This window comes from Bos indicus x Bos taurus, chromosome 15 (genome assembly GCF_003369695.1).
Source record: "Bos indicus x Bos taurus breed Angus x Brahman F1 hybrid chromosome 15, Bos_hybrid_MaternalHap_v2.0, whole genome shotgun sequence".
In the NCBI taxonomy this organism is placed as follows: domain Eukaryota; kingdom Metazoa; phylum Chordata; class Mammalia; order Artiodactyla; family Bovidae; genus Bos; species Bos indicus x Bos taurus.
Genome location: NC_040090.1, coordinates 79798831 through 79819181, shown reverse-complemented (window position 1 = coordinate 79819181; position 20351 = coordinate 79798831). Strand labels below are relative to the sequence as shown.

General features: G+C 39.9%; 1 protein-coding gene across 2 annotated transcripts in view; it reads left to right on the top strand.

Annotated features, from left to right (window-relative positions):
* PDGFD (platelet derived growth factor D) overlaps positions 1-20351 on the top strand; it is a 278545-nt gene that overhangs the window by 236925 nt on the left and 21269 nt on the right. For both annotated transcript variants that reach the window (XM_027563963.1, XM_027563962.1), the window contains exons 4-5: positions 1014-1076; positions 7920-8118. In XM_027563963.1, coding sequence (XP_027419764.1) covers positions 1014-1076; positions 7920-8118 — 262 coding nt within the window. The remainder of the gene's footprint in view (positions 1-1013; positions 1077-7919; positions 8119-20351) is intronic.

Below are 20351 nucleotides of genomic sequence, written 5' to 3'. Positions count from 1 at the left end.
AGAGCCAGCTTTCCTTCCCATTATGTTTATAAAACTTACGGGTACTGGAATAATTAACAGACAAATCAGAAAGAACTTTGCCTTATAAGAGAAGTTTCTTTCTCTGAGGTCACAAACCCTTTAAGACTTTGAGTCTGCTCTTCACTTTCTTTCCTTGAGTGGGTAGTGCTTTGTCACTCCCACAGCCATTTCCTTCCTCCTGCCAGTCTTCCTGACATTTCTTGATAGAGTCAGGAATAGCATTTTGTCAGTTAATTCATCTTTAAAAGGTCACAGATTATCATAGACTAGCTTAGCAGAAATGAACATATTACAGAATGTAGTTCAAACCAAGTAAACATTAACACTGATAATAATTATTAATCTTTATTAGGTTCTAGTTATAATTACATCATTAATGCAGTCTGTCCTCAAAATGGCCCTGTAATTTAAGCATCTGATGTCAGCCTTTTACAGGGCTTCCCAGGCGGCTCAGCAGTAAAGAATCCACCTGCCAGTGCAGGAGATGTGAGTTTGATCTCTGGGTTGGGAAGATCCCCTGGAGGAGGAAATGGCAACCCACTCTAGTAATCCTGCCTGGAGAATCCCCATGGACAGAGGAGCCTGGTGGGTTGCAGTCCACAGGATCACAAAGAGTCAGACATGACTGAGCGTAGCTCAGCACGTCACAATGTACAAGCACATTCCTTTTGCAGAGAGGAAAAGAAGGACTGGAGAGGAGAGGCCACATGGCCAGTGGATGACTGAGATAAAATTTGAACTCCTGTCCTCACATTTTTTTCATTTCACCAGTGTTTATAAGAATATGTGAATGCAATTGTCCATGTCTTGAATGACAAGGGCTCTTGAGGAGAGGTGCTTAAGGCAGATGGTGATCTGTTCAGCAGGCATGTAGCCTGTATTCCCATTGTCACATAGTTGGAAGCAGATTCAGATGGCTGAGATGAAACTGTGCATGTAATGAGTTGAACAGGGGTTTGCCTGACTCGCATGGATGTTTCTTTGCCTTCTAGGAATATTTCCAACCTGCAGCAGCCTCAGAGACCAATTGGGAGTCAGTCACAAGCTCTATCTCAGTAAGTAATTTATGTTTCTGTTCCTGCAAAAACAACTGATGGAGTAGTAGCTAAGGTCAATCCTGGGATGCCTTCAGCTGCATGCAGGATCTATGGCTTGATCCAAAGCCAGATCTCAAGCATGATGTGTTCTTCCATTTCTTTTACAGTGGGCTATGTCAGATGCCCTTTTGCCTTCTCTTTCAGAAAGGTTTCCAGGAAATGTCAGTACCCATTGTAGGAACACAGGAGGCAATGACTTAAGTATTTATGAGTTTCAAAGCAGAACATTCCAACTAAAAGTCTATATAAAATACATGAAACAGGTCCAGGGCCCAAGCTCAAGTGGGGAATTTTGAAATAGTTTTTTGAATATTCCAGGGGAAGCTGTTAACCTTTGCATTTTCAATGGTCTTTTCATATGTGAAAAAGCCCCAGTGTTAATCACAAGATAAAACTTAAGTGCAAGCCAGACTTGTGTTCTGTGTGTCTTAGAAATAAAACATAATTCACCCTGAAACTTAAAATGGTTCGTGCTCCATTTGTTTCCCTCCAAATCTAGTCATTTCTCAGTATTCTGTCTACTTATCTACTTTGTACAGAAAGAGCAGGTTTTGTTTTCACCAATCCTGTGGGGAGCACTTGTGTAGCAATAAACTAAAATATGATAAATGCAGTTGTTCATTATAAGATGAAGAGCATGGAGAAAACTTGGCTATGGTTCTAAAGTATGTTAGTGTAGCTGAGTCAACGTTGATTTTTTTTTTTTTTTTTTTTTGCCCCTAAGTGATAGTCAATCTTTTGTTCTTGGGGGGAGTTTTAAAAAATATCCTGAGATGCCAGGATTTCCTCTTCTATAGACTCTGTGACTCTTTAATTCACCAAGTGTGGCTGCTGGACTAGAATATGATCTGATGGAGATCAGTGTGGTCTATAATGGTGATTTTACAGAAACTTTGTTCATCTCTGATACTTGGCAATGCATTCTCTGAAATTAGCTGGGTATAGGCAATTATTGTCAGGTAGGAGACAATTAAAATAATGCTGGGGTACTGGGGAGCTGAGAGGCTAGGCAGGAGGTGTGGGCAGTTAGCGCCTGACTGACAATTTAAGGTACATTCCAGTGGCAGCTTTTCCACCAGGACCAAGAGTTCTGTTCTGTCAGGGGATCCTCTGGCTGTTCTATCATAAGATCCTCAAGTATCTTAGGCGTGATCGCTCAGGGTTGTCTCATCAGTCCTTGCCCCAAGGGCAGAAATTAATAAGCTTGAAGTCCCCCTCTAATTCAGGATAGCCCGGATGGGGGAGCCTGGCAGGCTGCCATCTATGGGGTCGCACAGAGTCAGACACAACTGAAGCGACTTAGCAGCAACAGCAGCAGGAACTCTGAAACAGAAGGATTGTCCCATCCATTTGGTGCGTCCGTGCAAGCTCAGCCTTATGTCTGAATCCACTGGAAATTCTTCTAGATTGAGTTCTAAGTCCAGGTTCTGCTGAATCCTCTTGGAAGATTAGAGAGACCTCACTTCTTTTCTCAGCATTCTGATTTTCAAGAGCCTTCTGAAGCAGGAGCAAGAGCCCTTGGATCTCCCATTAACTTCTATGTAAACCATTCTTTGCCTCTGTTGAGACTGGTTTACAGTTTTCAGAACATTTTTTAAAACAAATTTTTATTATTTTAAAGTAATTCACTCAGCTTTTAGTTTGATTTTTATGAACATATAACAGAATCTGAATGAGATCAAATTTATAGTGCCATTGAAAGAAGCACAATCAACTAGTATTTCCCTAGTTTCAAACTATTCAAAAATAGTTTTTAAATAATTGCCTCAGAAACAAAAATGTTCTCCATTGTTGATTAAGCCACCTAATCAGTCATAAATATTTTCTTAACCATTACTAGTGTGTTAGTTACTCAGTCATGTCTGACTCTTTGTGACCCCATGGACTGTAGCCCACCAGTCTCTTCTGTCCATGGAATTCTCCAGGCAACAATACTGGAACGTGTAGCCATTCTCTTCTCCAGTGGATCTTCCCAACCCAGGGATCAAACTCAGGTCTCCTGCATTGCAGATTCTTTACCATCTGAGCCACCAGAGAATCCCCAACCATCATTAGTATCTCAAGTCAAAACTTGAAAAAAGCAGCAAAACTCATACATAAGTTCTCTTTTACATTGTACCTATAGTTTGTATTTGCTCTTCAAACTAATATTAGAAGAGCTTAGATTCCCTCCTCATCCTCAGGAACTAAGAGCGCCTCCACAGCTTTCTCTTGGAAAGACATCTGAATGGGTACTGTTAAGACGAAGTCCAGGAAGCTCCTTGCCAGGAGGTCCCCAGAATAATTTAGGTAGCTTTGCTTGTGGTTGAATGGCTTGATTGATGTACCTTCTTTTGTCTCAAAAAAGAGGGGAAAATGTAATTTCAAAGCTTTCATATGGTGTCATGCACCTAACTTTGGCCAGTTAATTTTGATTTTATGGATCTTAGACCACATTATTGTGATACAAAGCTAATTGTAAATCATGTGGTCAGTAAGAGCCAAGTAGACTGTAGATCCAGACAATACAAAGTTGAGTGGGAATTTGGACTTGTGTTACTGAATCATAAATTTAGCTACCTTAAGCATAGTGTACCAAGAGGGTTGTGAAAGACAGAAGTAATGTGCCTTAATCAGGGTTCAGCTTCTATGAGCCATGCACACACATACACAAACACAAACACACTCCTAATTAAATGGCTGGACTGGTACCTTCACCAATCTATCCCATGTCTCTCACTTTATACTCCAGACCCCATCTGCCACTTACTCCCTGTCCCTCCCAACAACAAATTATACCAATAGTAGGGATTTATGCTCTTATAAAACCTCTTAACAATATTGCATAGGACAATATTGCATAGGAACGTGGCATGTTAGGTCCATGAATCAAGGTAAATTGGAAGTGGTCAAACAGGAACAAAGTGAACATCAACATTTAGGAAGCAGTGAACTAAAATGGACTGGAATGGATTAATTTAACTCAGACGACCATTATGTCTACTACTGTGGGCAAGAATCCCTTAGAAGAAATGGAGTAGCCCACAGAGTCAACAGGAGTCTGAAATGCAGTACTTGGAGGCAATCTCAAAAATGACAGAATGATCTCTGTTGGTTTCCAAGGCAAACCATTCAATATCACAGTAATCCAAGTCTATGCCCCAAATAGTAATGCTGAAAAAGCTGATGTTGAGTGGTTCTATCAAGACCTTCTAGAACTAACACTCAAAAAAGATGTCCTTTTCATTATAGGGGACTGAAATGCAAATGTAGGTAGTCAAGAGATATCTGGAGTAACAGACAAATTTAGCCTTGGAGTAAAAAATGAAGCAGGACAAAGGCTAATAGAGTTTTGCCAAGAGAACTCACTGATAATATCAAGCACCCTTTCCAACAACACAAGAGAAGACTCTACACATGAACATCACCAGATGGTCAATATTGAAATCAGATTGATTATATTCTTTGCAGCCAAAGATGCAGAAGCTCTCTACAGTCAGCAAAAACATGACCAGGAGCTGACTATGGCTCAGATCATGAATTCCTTATTGCCAAATACAGAATTAAATTTAAGAAAGTAGGGGAAACCACTAGAACATTCAGGGATGACCTAAGTCAAATCCCTTGTGATTATAAAGTAGACGTGACAAACAGATTCAAGGGATTTGATCTGATAGACATACTGTCTGAAGAACTATGGACAGAAGTTCATGACATTGTACAGGAGGCAGGGATCAAGACCATCCCCAAGAAAAAGAAATGCAAAAAGGCAACATGGTTGTCTGAGAAGGCCTTACAAATAGCTGGGAAACAAACAGAAGCTAAAGGCAAAGGAGAAAAGGAAAGATATACCCACGTGAATGCAGAGTTCCAAAGAATAGCAAGGAGAAATAAGAAAGCCTTCCTCAGTGAACAATGCAAAGAAATTGAGGATAACAATAGAATGGGAAAGACTAGAGATCTCTTCAAGAAAACTAGAGATACAAAGGGAATATTTCATGCAAAGATGGGCACAATAAAGGACAGAAATGGTATGAACCTAACAGAATCATAAGATATTAAGAAGAGGTGGCAAGATTACAAAGAACATCTTCATGACCCAGATAATTATGATGGTGTGATCCCTCATCTAGAGCCAGACATCCTGGAATGTGAAGTCAAGTGGGCCTTAGAAAGCATCACTACGAACAAAGCTAGTGGAGGTGATGGAATTCCAGCTGAGCTATTTCAAATCCTAAAGGATGATGCTGTGAAAGTGCTGCACTCAATATGCCAGCAAATTTGGAAAACTCAGCAGTGGCTACAGGACAGGAAAAGGTCAGTTTTCATTCCAATCCCAAAGAAAGGCAATGCCAAAGAATGCTCAAACTACCACACAATTTCACTCATCTCACATGCTAGCAAAGTAATGCTCAAAATTCTCCAAGCCAGGCTTCAGCAATATGTAAACCATGAACTTTCAAATGTTCCAGATGGATTTAGAAAAGGCAGAGGAACCAAAAATCAAATTGCCAACATCCATTGGATCATCAGAAAAGCAAGAGAGTTTCAAAGTGACATCTACTTCTGCTTTATTGACTATGCCAAAGCCTTTGACTGTGTGGATCACAATAAACTATGGAAAATTCTGAAAGAGATGGGAATACCAGACTACCTTATCTGCCTCCTGAGAAATCTGTATGCAGGCCAAGAAGCAACAGTTACAACTGGACATGGAACAACAGCCTGTTTTCAAATTGGGAAAGGAGTATGTCAAAGCTGTATATTGCCACCCTTCTTATTTAACTTAAATGCAGAGTACATCATGAGAAATGCTGGGCTGGATGAAGCACAAGCTGGAATCAAGACTGCCACGAGAAATATCAATAATCTCAGATATGCAGATGACACCACCAGTATGGCAGAAAGTGAAGAAGAACTAAAGAGCCTCCTGGTGAAAGTGAAAGAAAGTGAAAAAGTTGGCTTAAAACTCAACATTCAGAAAACTAAGATCATGATGTGTAGTCCCATCACTTCATGGCAAATAGATGGAGAAACAATGGAAACAGTGACAGACTTTATTTTGGGGAGCTCCAAAATCACTGCACATGATGACTGTGGCCATGAGATTAAAAGACACTTGCTCCTTGGAAGAAAAGCTATTTTCTTCCACACACAAACCTAGACAGCATATTAAAAAGCAGAAACATGGCTTTGTCAACAAATGTCCATCCAGTCAAAGCTATAGTTTTTCCAGTAGTCATGTATGGATGTGAGAGTTAGGCTATAAAGAAAGATCAGTGCTGAAGAATTGATGCTTTTGAATTGTGATGTTGGAGAAGACTCTTTAGAGTTTCTTGGACTTCAAGGAGATCCAACCAGTCCATCCTAAAGGAAATCAGTCCTGAATAGTCATTGGAAGGACTGATGCTGAAGCTGAAATTCCAATAGTTGGCTACCTGATGCGAAGAACTGACTGATTGGAAAAGACCCTGATGCTGGGAGTGACTGAAGGTGGGATGAGCCAGGGTCGACAAAAGATGAAATGGTTGGATGGCATCACCAACTCAATGGACCGGAGTTTGAATAAGCTCCGGAAGTTGGTGATGGACAGGGAGGCCTGGCATGCTGTAGTCCATGGGATTGCAAAGAGTTGGACATGACTGAACAACTGAACTAAACTGAAAACCTCATAATTTTCCCCAAGAGTAAGTGTCACTTGGGAATCTTTGGATCTTGATTTTTTAAAAAGCATTCACCTGAAAGTCTGAAAATAATTGTGGGCTTTGCTGTCTGGGACTTTATAATGCATATGCATATTATTTCTCTTTAGGAATACAGCTAAGTTTCAGAAATGTAAGTTTTCATTAATTTTTATTTTCCTATAGAGATATGAGATACTTGCCCTTGGGGGATATTATTTGTTTAGCAGTTTCTTTAAAGACATTTAGAAAACATTGGAGACTATGCTTTCCATTCCCTTGTTAATGGGTCATGAATTTTTACAGAGATGTTTGACTCATGGCTCATTTACCTCAAGATTGTACAGCGTTAGTGAAGTAAGTGCTTAGAAATTTATATGGGAATATATTCCATGGCAAAATGCATAATCCCTTCCAGACTTTCTATAATGTTGCATTCCCCATTTAAAGAGTATTCCTGAGAATGTTTTAATGGCAACAGGGATCCCTAGCAACTATAGCACTGAAAGTGCATACACACACACACAAAATGCATATACACACACATACACACCCAAGTGAATCTTCCAGTCTTAAGTCAAAGGAGCCAGTTTCATGGCTTATTATTCTTGTTGACAATAAGATGCTTAAAGTACCAAATTTTATCAAGATATTTCCAGAGTAAATTTAAACACTGCTCACGTCTATTATGGTAGGTGAGCTGTAAAGAGGGGGCATTAAAGCTAAGCAAGGGATATGAAATGGATTACTCACAGTTTGCATGGAAGATGAAAGGAGTTCATACTTTACCTATTACCATTATTTGTTGATATGGATATGATGATTTGGGACTTTAAACCAAGAAATTTAATGACTTGTTTTGATATTTCCATTTATCTGGTATCATTTTTAATGATTACAGTTCAGATAAGCTGGGTATTTTATGATCTTCCTGTTTTTGATTTGCAGTAAAGCAAATGCCTATGATTTACCAAGCAATTATTTAGGAATATGGCAAGACTACGGCACAGGGGCTCAGCATGATATTTATATACGTGATGTCTTATAATCAGAAGTCTGTGTTCCTTCCATAAGGTTGTGTGACTTGTATTTCATAGCAATGCACTTTTTCTGAGTACACTGAGCTGTATGTCACTCTTAGGGGATATCCTATCACTCTCCATCAGTAACGGACCCCACTCTCACTGCGGATGCTCTGGACAAGACGATTGCAGAATTTGATACTGTGGAAGACCTGCTCAAGCACTTCAATCCAGAATCATGGCAAGAAGATCTTGAGAATCTGTATTTGGATACCCCTCATCATCGAGGCAGATCGTATCATGACAGGAAGTCAAAAGGTAAGAAACAGATACAGTTCTTCATAAGCAGATACAAGTACTAACAGTAACAGGTAAGAATTTGCAATGCAATATATTTAATACACTTAAATCAGATGAGTATTGTTAGCCCATTATTATATATCTTTTCACAGAACTTTCAAATGATATTCTGTGTTTTGCCCAAACTGTGTTGTTTGTATGGGACTAAGAAAGACTTGAGTCAGTCAAAGTTTGGAGCTAGAAAAGACCTTATAAAATCATCTGGATCAACTTTGTGCTTCTTGGCAAACAAGGTATTTTTAGTCCCACCATAAACAGTAGAGGTGACCAAAGTCAGGGGAGCTGGATAACTCTTCAATGGCTGCATGGCAATGGAGAGGAAAGGAGAATCATGGTCTCTTGCCTCCAATGCGTGTGTAACAGTCCTCTGTGTCTCTCTGATGGATGTGAGTGTTGAATTAGCCCAGGATTCAGTCAGTGTTCGCAGGAGAGGCTCCTGGTAAAGCAGCGTTCAAAAATCTGGAAGATTCCAACTCTACTCATTCAGTGTCCATTCCAAAAAATTTTATAAGGTCCTAACCATAGGCTTGGCATCCTTGGTAGTTCATAGGATGTAAAGGTCCCAAGAAAGAAACACAGATCCAGGATATTTTGCACAAGTGTGAGGGCACACATTCAGCTGGAAGGTTCAGAAAAACACAGTGAAGGGAGGAAAAAAGAATATTCAGCAGAGTTAAAACATCAAAAGTTAAAACCATAGTACTTAAGCTATTAAAAATAGGATGCTGCATCTGGGTAATATGTTTTTAGGATGTGAGTGTTTATTTGAATGTTTAACTCAAATTAGTAGAGAAATAGTTTGTAATTACCTCTTATTGAATAAAAGTATAATTTCTAGTCTGTTATGTTCTTGCTTCATTTGATAAGATTTGTTATTATTAACATTTTTGGAAGTCTTATAAGGCTGACTTGCATCACAGATGTAAAGATATTTAATACAGTATACCCTATTTCTTTGTAGTAACAGAGGTCCTTTTAAAGAGAAGGGATAGATTGCCCACTCCAGAATTATTGAGCTTCCCTGGTGGCTCAGATGGTAAAGAATCCACCTACAGTGTGGGAGACCTGGATTCAATCCCTGGGTTGGGAAGATCCCCTGGAGAAGGGAAAGGCTACCTACGCCAGTATTCTGTCCTGGAAAATTCCATGTACAGAGGAGCCTAGCAAGCCACAATCCATGGGGTTGCAAAGAGTGGGACACGACTGAGCAACTTTCACTTTCAGGAATTGTGAACCTGGGCCCTTTTACAGATAATGTTTGTGCTGGTGAGGGCAATCTGTTAGAACATGTAGGCTGAAGCAACTAATTAGTTAACTCCTGCCTAAATCTGCTACTTATGGCTTAGGTCATAATCTTATATACTTAAATTGCACAGCTAAGTGGGGACAACAGAGTCACTGGTGGCCCTGATGTTATGGAAATATGCTGTATGCCTGTGTGAGTGCTAAGTCACTTTAGTCGCGTCTGACTCTCTGTGACACTATGGGCTGTAGCCCACCAGGCTCCTCTGTCCATGGGATTCTCCGGACAAGAATACTGCAGTAGGTTGCCATTTCCTTCTCTAGGGGATCTTCCCAACCCAGGGATGGAACCCAAGTCTCTTGCATCTCCTCCATTGGCAGGCAGGTTCTTTACCACTAGCACCGCCTAGGATGTCACATGCAGGACAGTGTAACTCTCAAATCAGATTTCCTCAGTGCTCACTTTGTATCCAACACAAAAAAGAAAATGCTTTTTTATAAGGCATTGCTGTCTTTGGATCTCTATTAGGTCAACTTGAAAGAAAATAAAATATTCATGATGCTTTGAGAACCCCAGAAAAAAATATTAAAATGGCATTAGACAAAGAAATGATAAAACTTGACTATATCTTCAAGTATCTTAACCATGACAGCTATTTGAGAGTCAGCCCTACTTGACACCTATTTTTTTGAAATACTAAAATTTAAAAATCACCTAGATTCATTACTTATTTTTCCCCAGATATTATGTTGAGTTAGAGGCAAGGCATCTTGGTTCAAATCCTAACCCTGCCACTTACAAGTTTTGTGATTATTTTCAGCTAATCATTGATTGTTCCTGAGCCTCAGTTTCCTCATTGGCAATGTGGGTATGATAATACCTACTTTCAGGAATTGTTAGAAGTGCCATCCAAAGCACCTGACATATAGTACTTGCTCAAGAGATGTTAGCCAGCTGTAGTTACCGAGATTTCTGAAATGACTGCTTCACTTCCTTGATGGAGTCTTTATTGTCCCTTGTTTTCTCTCCGTGAAGCCCACCACTCCAGACTTCTCAAGTTTGGAGTACATGAGATGCTACAGCATTTATTTGTCCAACTACTGCATTGCTGTTGCATCTCTGTATTTTCTCTAAGAGGGCTTCCCTGGTGACTCAGATAATTAAAAAAAAAAAAAAATCTGCCTGCAATGCAGGAGACGTGGTTTGATCCCTCAGTTGGGAAGGTTCCCTGGAGAAGGGAATGTCAACCTACACCAGTATTCTTGCCTGGAGAATCCCATGGACAGAGGAGCCTGGTGGGCTACAGTCCATGGCGTCGCAAAGAGTTAGATATGACTGAGCAATGTGAGATCCTAGGACCTAAGTGTTTCAACTGTGGCTGAATGTTAAGTCACCTGGGGAGCTTTAACAAAATACAGGTGCCTAGTGCTGTCCCAGTCACATGGACGCAGAAGCTCTGAGGGCGAGCCTGGGGCATTGATACTATTTTATGGCTCCTAGGAGATTGAGTAGATCCCCTCTGGCCTAGAGTTGGACATAACTGAGTGACTTTCACTTTGAGACAGATCCTCAGAGGCATTCAGGGTTGAGGGATTGTTCATCCTCTATCTTCAGTAAGTTGATACAAATAGAAAGCATCACTACGAACAAAGCTAGTGGAGGTGATGGAATTCCAGTTGAGCTATTCCAAATCCTGAAAGATGATGCTGTGAAAGTGCTGCACTCAATATGCCAGAAAATTTGGAAAACTCAGCAGTGGCCACAGGACTGGAAAAGGTCAGTTTTCATTCCAGTCCCAAATAAGAGCAATGCCAAAGAATGCTCAAACTACCACACAATTGCACTCATCTCACACGCTAGTTAAGTAATGCTCAAAATTCTCCAAGCCAGGCTTCAGCAATATGTGAACTGTGAACTTCCTGATGTTCAAGCTGGTTTTAGAAAAGGCAGAGGAACCAGAGACCAAATTGCCAACATCCGCTGGATCATCGAAAAAGCAAGAGAGTTCCAGAAAAACATCTATTTCTGCTTTATTGACTATGCCAAAGCCTTTGACTGTGTGGATCACAATAAACTGTGGAAAATTCTGAAAGAGATGGGAATACCAGACCACCTGATCTGCCTCTTGAGAAATTTGTATACTGGTCAGGAAGCAACAGTTAGAACTGGACATGGAACAACGGACTGGTTCCAAATAGGAAAAGGAGTACGTCAAGGCTGTATATTGTCACCCTGTTTATTTAACTTATATGCAGAGTACATCATGAGAAACGCTGGACTGGAAGAAACACAAGCTGGAATCAAGATTGCCGGGAGAAATATCAATAACCTCAGATATGCAGATGACACCACCCTTATGGCAGAAAGTGAAGAGGAACTCAAAAGCCTCTTGATGAAGGTGAAAGTGGAGAGTGAAAAAGTTGGCTTAAAGCTTAACATTCAGAAAACGAAGATCATGGCATCTGGTCCCACCACTTCATGAGAAATAGATGGGGAAACAGTGGAAACAGTGTCAGACTTTATTTTTCTGGGCTCCAAAATCACTGCAGATGGTGACTGCAGCCATGAAATTAAAAGACACTTGCTCCTTGGAAGGAAAGTTATGACCAACCTAGATAGCATATTCAAAAGCAGAGACATTACTTTGCCAACAAAGGTCCATCTAGTCAAGGCTATGGTTTTCCCTGTGGTCATGTATGGATGTGAGAGTTGGACTGTGAAGAAGGCTGAGCACCGAAGATTTGATGCTTTTGAACTATGGTGTTGGAGAAGACTCTTGAGAGTCCCTTGGACTGCAAAGAGATCCAACCAGTCCATTCTGAAGGAGATCAGCCCTGGGATTTCTTTGGAAGGAATGATGCTAAAGCTGAAACTCCAGTACTTTGGCCACCTCATGGGAAGAGTTGACTCATTGGAAAAGACTCTGATGCTGGGAGGGATTGGGGGCAGGAGGAGAAGGGGAAGACAGAGGATGAGATAGCTGGATGGTATCACTGACTCGATGGACATGAGTCTCAGTGAACTCCGGGAGTTGGTGATGGACAGGGAGGCCTGGTGTGCTGTGATTCATGGGGTCGCAAAGAGTCAGACACGACTGAGCGACTGATCTGATCTGATCTGATCTGCCACATTGGAAAAGACCCTGATGCTGGGAAAGATTGAGAGCAGGAGAAGAAGGGGGTGACAGAGGACAAGATGGTTGGATGGCATCACTGATTTAATGGACATGAGTTTGAGCAAGCTCAGGGAGATAGTTGTGAAGGACAGGGAAGCGGATGTGCTGCAGTCCATGGACTTGAAAAGAGTCAGACATGAGTTAGTGACTAAACAACTATAATAACTGACATATTTTAGCTGTTCAATTAGTGTTTGTGAAATTGGAGATATTAATAATTTAGTATATTTCTAAAATTTATAGAAACCCACCCCATAGAGTTAGGCTTGTGCCTTTCTTAAGAATGCCTTTGGTTACTGAAATAACCTTGCTAAAGTATTCAAGGCAACATTCTGCTGATTTCTGACAAAGTAAACATTTATCTCCCCTGTTGGCTTAGATTCCATTTCTCAATCTCTTATTTAAAATGGCTCTAAGGCAGATCTGTACCCTTTCACTGAACGCTGGCAAGTCACTGTTGTCTCTACACTTGTGTAACTGTGCTGATCTAATTGTTTATCATTCCCCCGATGCTGAACCACCTGCATGTATCACAGAAGCAAAGGAAGTCACGTTTAATATTTCAGCTGTTATTGTAGGCTTTTGCTACTTAAAAATATAAATCCATGGTTTTTATCCTGATGTATAAGAAATGGGATAGTGAATAAATGAGTGAAAACCAAAAAATGGTTATAGATGATAGAGGTCCATTAGATGTCAAATAAAATATGAACTTCATAGGATTTCTAAAACGTTTTCTATCAGTATTTGTTGCTGTTCTTTAGTCACTGAGTCATGTCTGACCCTTTGCGACCCCCATGAACTTTAGCCTGCCTGCCTCCTCTGTCCGTGGGATTTCTCAAGCAAGAATGCTGGAGTGGGTTGCCATTCCCTTCTCCATGGGCTCTTCCTGACCCAGGGATTGAGCCTGCATCTGCTGTATTGGCAGGCTGATTCTTTACCACTGAGCCACCTGGGAAGCCCTTATAATAATCTTTTAATGATGTTATGTAGAAACAAATTTGCCACATGTGAATATCTATTGAGCATCCTTTTTTCTGATTTGCCCAGACTGATCAAAAGTGGAATTTTTCATGATATCAAATTTTTCATGATATCAAATCTAAATTTTTCATGATATCAAAGAACAAGATTCTAAAATTGAATGTGAATATATAGATCACAAAATTATATAAACACTAAAATAAAATATAAATACACTAGGTGAAGAACTTGTAAAGTAGAAAAGAGTTAATATATTTAAATTAAATTTTATGCTTTGCTTCTACTGTTATTTGAAGGGAGATTAGGTGACAGTGATGTTTTACTTCTCCTTAAGAAGAGACTTGAAAATGGGAAGTTAAAAGTTTATTAAGGATATTAAAAGTTTAGAGAGAAGAGGGAGGGAAAGGAGACATAACACCGCCAAGTACTGAAGCCAGAATTTCAGTGCATAAGGTCCACTTTTTTTCAAATTCACAAGTAATAGATAAGCAAAAACTTGTCTATAAAAGCTTCTGGACTGATGATATTAGGACAAGTTAATATATACAACTTTCAGTTTCCTAAGGGGTAATGGAGAAATCCATCCTAGGGGGCATGGATAACTGATATCTGTAAATAACTAGAGTTCCAAAACCCAATTTTTGCCAATAATTTCAACCCTAAAGCTGCTCAAAGTTGTAAAATAAGTCATTTGAAATTCAAGTTGCATTTATTTCTTCTGATGAACATGCTAACAACATAGCAAATTTGCACATAATTAGGTAAAAAATTATATGGATGTTCTACAAACCATGCAATTACTCTCTGAATCCTTGCATAACCACTATGTGCCTATACTTGTGTTCAGTCACAAGTCATGTTCAACTCCTTGTGACCCCATGGACTAGAGCCAGCCAGGCTCCTTTGTCCATGGGATTTCCCAGACAAGAATGCTGGAGTGGGTTGCCATTTTCTTCTCCAGGGGACCTTCCCAATCCAGGGATCAACCATATCTCCTGCATTTGCAAGTGGATTCTTTACCAATGAGCCACCAGGGAAGTCAAGGAAGTATGACCACTGAAGTTAACAGAAATTATAATATGATTCCTTAAAAAAAAAAGTCTTTTGAGTTTATGGGCAGTGTATTTACTCAAGTATATAGCACAAAATCTGACATCTCAACATGGAAAAACTGTTGGTCTTAAATTCTACTAGACTGGGCATTGAGAAGTGACTTATGGGAATTAACAATGTGAGATCCATTTTTTTTTTTTAACTTATTCCAGGAGAGCATGACTTTCCTGAATTATGGTGTGTTTGTATGGCTGAGCTGGTAAAGAATCTGCCTGCAGTGTGGGAGACCTGGGTTCAATCCCTGGGTTGGGAAGATCCCCTGGAGGAGGGAAAGGCTACCCACTCCAGTATTTTGGCCTGGAGAATTCCATGGACTGTGTAGTCCGTGAGGTCGCAAAGAGTCGGACACAACTGAACAAATTTCTCTTTCACTTTTGCCATAGAAAACCCAATAGTAAGAGGGAAACCTATTTTAATAGCTTGTGTTGTGATTGAAATATGGATATAATTGTTGAGGCATTCCAACTTAGTAGTTCTGAACAACAATAATGCTTGACAAAAATACATTTTCCCCAAAGATTTGCCATTTATTGATACATGAGCTGAATTTGATGTGCATGCCTCTTTAAAAATCAGTAAGTTAATATTGAGTGAATCAAGCATACTAATATTAAATTGATTCCAGATGACACAGTTTGAAATATATGATTTTCACAGATTCTAAATGGTTAGATGTTGTAACTCTGGGACAGTTACCAACCCATTCCCCAGGATCTTATATCAATTCTGTGATTTCTTACATGATGTTATTTTTCTATAAGATCTAAAACACTCTTTAATATTAAAACAATTTATCTGTAAATAACTGGCATAAGAAGCTGAGGATTAAATTAAATAGATATGTTTCATATAAAATGTTAGAACTGGCTCTGAATTCTTTTAGATGCAAATATCTTTTATTTTTAAATTAGTCACTTAGTGTTATTTTTTGTCATGCCCTTGCATACTAACTAGAAAGAGGTAACTCGCTCTTCCAAAAATGATTCAGAATGTAGGAAATAATTTCAGTGTATTAAGATATGAACGTATTTTTAAAATGAGCTAGTCAATGTAAATCAAATGCTTACACCTTTCTCTTTGCCTGTTTAATACCTGAGTAAGAATTTGCAGAAAGTCCTTGACTCTATGGATGAATTGGGTAAGGCAGTCTTGAGATGTCATCCGTCTGCAACTATCTATAGGTAAATTAAACAGGGGTACAGAGACATTAAATCAAATGGATTTTTCTAATTTCTTATGTTCAATAAGGGCTAACTTCTTTGAGTTTCCTGAACAATGTGGTATGTACCAAGTAAAAGCTTCTTTTTATCAATATTAAAATTGTTTACCATAAATTTGATAGAAATAGAGCAAAAAGAAAGAATGTGATAGTGGGAAGAGAACGGACTTTGGAGTTAAGTAAACTTACAAAAAAATTCTAAATCAGTTCCTGATAGTAGCCTTGGAGAAGTTATATGCAGACCTCGGCGTTTAGTAAAATAGCTAATTACAACCCCTTTGCAAAGTTGTATTAGGCTTAATAATAGCAGTGTATCCAACTCCTAGTAGCCCCTCAATAAATGCTGGCTACTATTATTATTTGAATACAAAACTCTGCATAGAACCAAGACATTTCTGTGGACTCTGTTCTCTTCCCTGTATGGCTTTAAAAGTCTGGAGAGCCTCCTATGGACTATCCAAATATTGTCATATTTAAGTATCTGTATAATCGGTACACTCATTAAAATTTTACAAAATAAATTCCAACTACTCAACTTTTCTATGATACTATTTACTGAGAAATTTCTGACCCCATTTTGCTTTTTAGACGTTTCCTCTTGAAAGCTTAGTTTTAGGCTTTAGCCACTGTCTATAACCCATATGATTTGAAGTATCTAGATGCCCCACTCACTCAGTTTGCCTGCAACCATTAATAAAAATCATAATGTCATATATAGTGCTGCAGGCGTCTACGAGGGCACACACATAAAAGTTTGAAGAAAATCTCAGCACAGGATCAAGGACTTTTTTTGCTTGTTTATTCTCTTCGTGCCAGCGCAACCTCTGCTTTTCTCCAATAATGGTTGTCTATCTTTGTGGATATCCTAAGCCCACTTTCATTATCAAACATTCCTCACGTCTAAGCATATGACTTAAGTGCAAACTGATTGGAAAATCCATTTCACAGTAGAAAACCATAGGTAACTTTCAATGTCTTGGTGGACAGATGTGCCTTTCCCACAACGGTCACTCTTGTTACTCTGAGTGGGTTTGCCTTGTGGTTCCTATACCAGTTTTTACCTGCGCGGCCTTGAGGAACCCAGCAGCATCCTTGTGCTCAGTGCACTGATGGACTTAAGGAGACAGCTCACCCTTCCTAGAACTCATGCTCATGCGGAAACTGCTTGAGCTGGGAGATCTGGCTCGCTAAGTGTCTTTAATTGCAAAGGACGGTGCTTCAGTGCTATGTCTCATTGAATTAAACAAAACACACATCATCATTGCTTTCTGACATTGAGATCAAAGTGAGCATGATCTTCCTTTCCTTCAGTTCAGTTCAGTTCAGTCACTCAGTGGTGTCCGACTCTTTGTGACCCCATGAATCACAGAACGCCAGGCCTCCCTGTCCATCACCAACTCTGGAGTTCACTCAAACTCATGTCCATTGAGTCAGTGATGCCATCCAGCCATCTCATCCTCTGTTGTCCCCTTTTCCTCCTGCTCCCAATCTCTCCCAGCAGCAGAGTCCTTTCCAATGAGTCAACTCTTCACATGAGGTGGCCAAAGTACTGGAGTTTCAACTTTACCATCATTCCTTTCAAAGAACACACAGGACTGATCTCCCTTAGAATGGACTGGTTGGATCTCCTTACAGTCCAAGGGACTCTCAAGAGTCTTCTCCAACACTGCAGTTCAAAAGCATCAGTTCTTTGGCGCTCAGCTTTCTTCACAGTCCAGCTCTCACATCCATACATGACCACTAGAAAAACCAAGCCTTGATTAGACAGATGTTTGTTGGCAAAGTAATGTCTGTACTTTTGAATATGCTATCTAGGTTGGTCATAACTTTCCTTCTAAGAAGTAAGTGTCTTTTATTTTCATGGCTGCAGTCACCATCTGCAGTGATTTTGGAGCCCAGAAAAATAAAGTCTGACACTGTTTCCACTGTTTCCCCATCCATTTCCCAATAAGTGATGGGACCAGATGCCATGATCTTTGTTTTCTGAATGTTGAGCTTTAAGCCAACTTTTTAATTCTCTTTAACTTTCATCAAGAGGCTTTTGAGTTCCTCTTCACTTTCTGCCATAAGGGTGGTGTCATCTGCATATCTGAGGTTATTGATATTTCTCCCAGCAATCTTGATTCCAGCTTGTGCTTCTTCCAGCCCAGCATTTCTCATGATGTACTCTGCATATAAGTTAAATAAACAGGGTGACAATATACAGCCTTGACATACATACTCCTTTTCCTATTTGGAACCAGTCTGTTGTTCCATGTCCAGTTCTAACTGTTGCTTCCTGACCTGCATATAAGTTTGCCAAGAAGCAGCTCAGGTGGTCTGGTATTCCCATCTCTTTCAGAATTTTCCACAGTTTATTGTGATCCACACAGTCAAAGGCTTTGGCATAGTTAATAAAGCAAAAATAGATGTTTTTCTGAAACTCTCTTGCTTTTTCGATGATCCAGCAGATGTTGGCAATTTGATCCCTTGTTCCTCTGCCTTTTCTAAAACCAGCTTGAACATCTGGAAGTTCATAGTTCACATATTGCTGAAGCCTGACTTGGAGAATTTTGAGCATTACTTAACTAGCGTGTGAGATGAGTGCAATTGTATGGTAGTTTGAGCATTCTTTGGTATTGCCTTTCTTTGGGATTGGAATGAAAACTGACCTAGTCCTACGGCCACTGCTGAGTTTTCCAAATTTTCTGGTATATTGAGTGCAGCACTTTCACAGCATCATCTTTCAGGATTTGAAAGAGCTCAACTGGAATTCCATCACCTCCACTAGCTTTGTTCGTAGTGATGCTTTCTAAGGCCCACTTGACTTCACATTCCATGATGTCTGGCTCTATGTCAGTGATCATACCATTGTGATTATCTTGGTAGTGAAGATCTTTTTTGTACAGTTCTTCTGTATATTCTTGCCACCTCTTCTTAATCTCTTCTGCTTCTGTTAGGTCCATACAATTTCTGTCCTTTATTGAGCCCATCTTTGCATTAAATGTTCCCTTGGTATCTCTAATTTTCTTGAAGAGATCTCTAGTCTTTCCCATTCTGTTGTTTTCCTCTATTTCTTTGCATTGATCGCTGAAGAAGGCTTTCTTTTCTCTTCTTGCTATTCTTTGGAACTGCATTCAGATATTTATATCTTTCCTTTTCTCCTTTGCTTTTGGCTTCTCTTCTTTTCACAGCTATTTGTAAGGCCTCCCCAGACAGCCATTTTGCTTTTTTGCATTTCTTTCCCATGGAGATGGTCTTGATCCCTGTCTCCTGTACAATGTCATGAACCTCCGTCCATAGGTCATCAGGTACTCTCTATCGGATCTAGTCCCTTAAATCTATTTCTCACTTCCACTGTATAATCAAAAGGGATTTGATTTAGGTCATACCTGAATGGTCTAGTGATTTTCCCTACTTTCTTCAATTTAAGTCTGAATTTGGCAATAAGGAGTTCATGACCTGAGCCACAGTCAGCTCCCGGTCTTGTTTTTGTTGACTGTATATAGCTTCTCGATCTTTGGCCGCAAAGAATATAATCACTCTGATTTCGGTGTTGACCATCTGGTGATGTCCATTTGTAGAGTCTTCTCTTGTGTTGTTGGAAGAGGGTGTTTGCTATGACCAGTGCATTTTCTTGGCAAAACTCTATTAGCCTTTGCCCTGCTTCAGTCTGTATTCCAAGGCCAAATTTGCCTGTTACTCCAGGTGTTTCTTGACTTCCTACTTTTGCATTCCAGTCCCCTGTAATAAAAAGGACATCTTTTTTGGGTGTTAGTTCTAAAATGTCTTGTAGGTGTTCATAGAACCATTCAACTTCAGCTTTTTCAGCATTACTGTTTGGGGCATAGACTTGGATTACTGTGATATTGAATGGTTTGCCTTGGAAACAAACAGAGATCAGTCTGTCAGTTTTGAGATTGCATCCAAGTACTGCATTTTGGATTCTTTTGTTGACCATGATGGCTACTCCATGTCTTCTAAGGGATTCCTGCCTGCAGTAGTAGATATAACGGTCATCTGAGTTAAATTCACCCATTCCAGTCCATTTTAGTTCTCTGATTCCTGGAATGTCTATGTTCACTCTTGCCATCTCCTGTTTGACTACTTCCAGTTTGCCTTGATTCATGGACCTGACATTCCAGGTTCCTATGCAATATTGCTCTTTACAGCATCGGACCTTGCTTCTTTCACCAGTCACATCCACAACTGGGTATTGTTTTTGCTTTGGCTCCGTCCCTTCATTCTTTCTGGAGTTATTTCTCCACTGATCTCAAGTAGCATATTGGGCACCTACTGACCTGGGGAGTTTCTCTTTCAGTATCCTATCATTTTGCCTTTTCATACTGTTCTTGGAGTTCTCAAGGCAAGAATACTGAAGTAGTTTGCCATTCCCTTCTCCAGTGGACCATATGCTGTCAGATCTCTCCACCATGCCCACCCACCTTGGGTGGCCCCACACAGCATGGCTTAGTTTC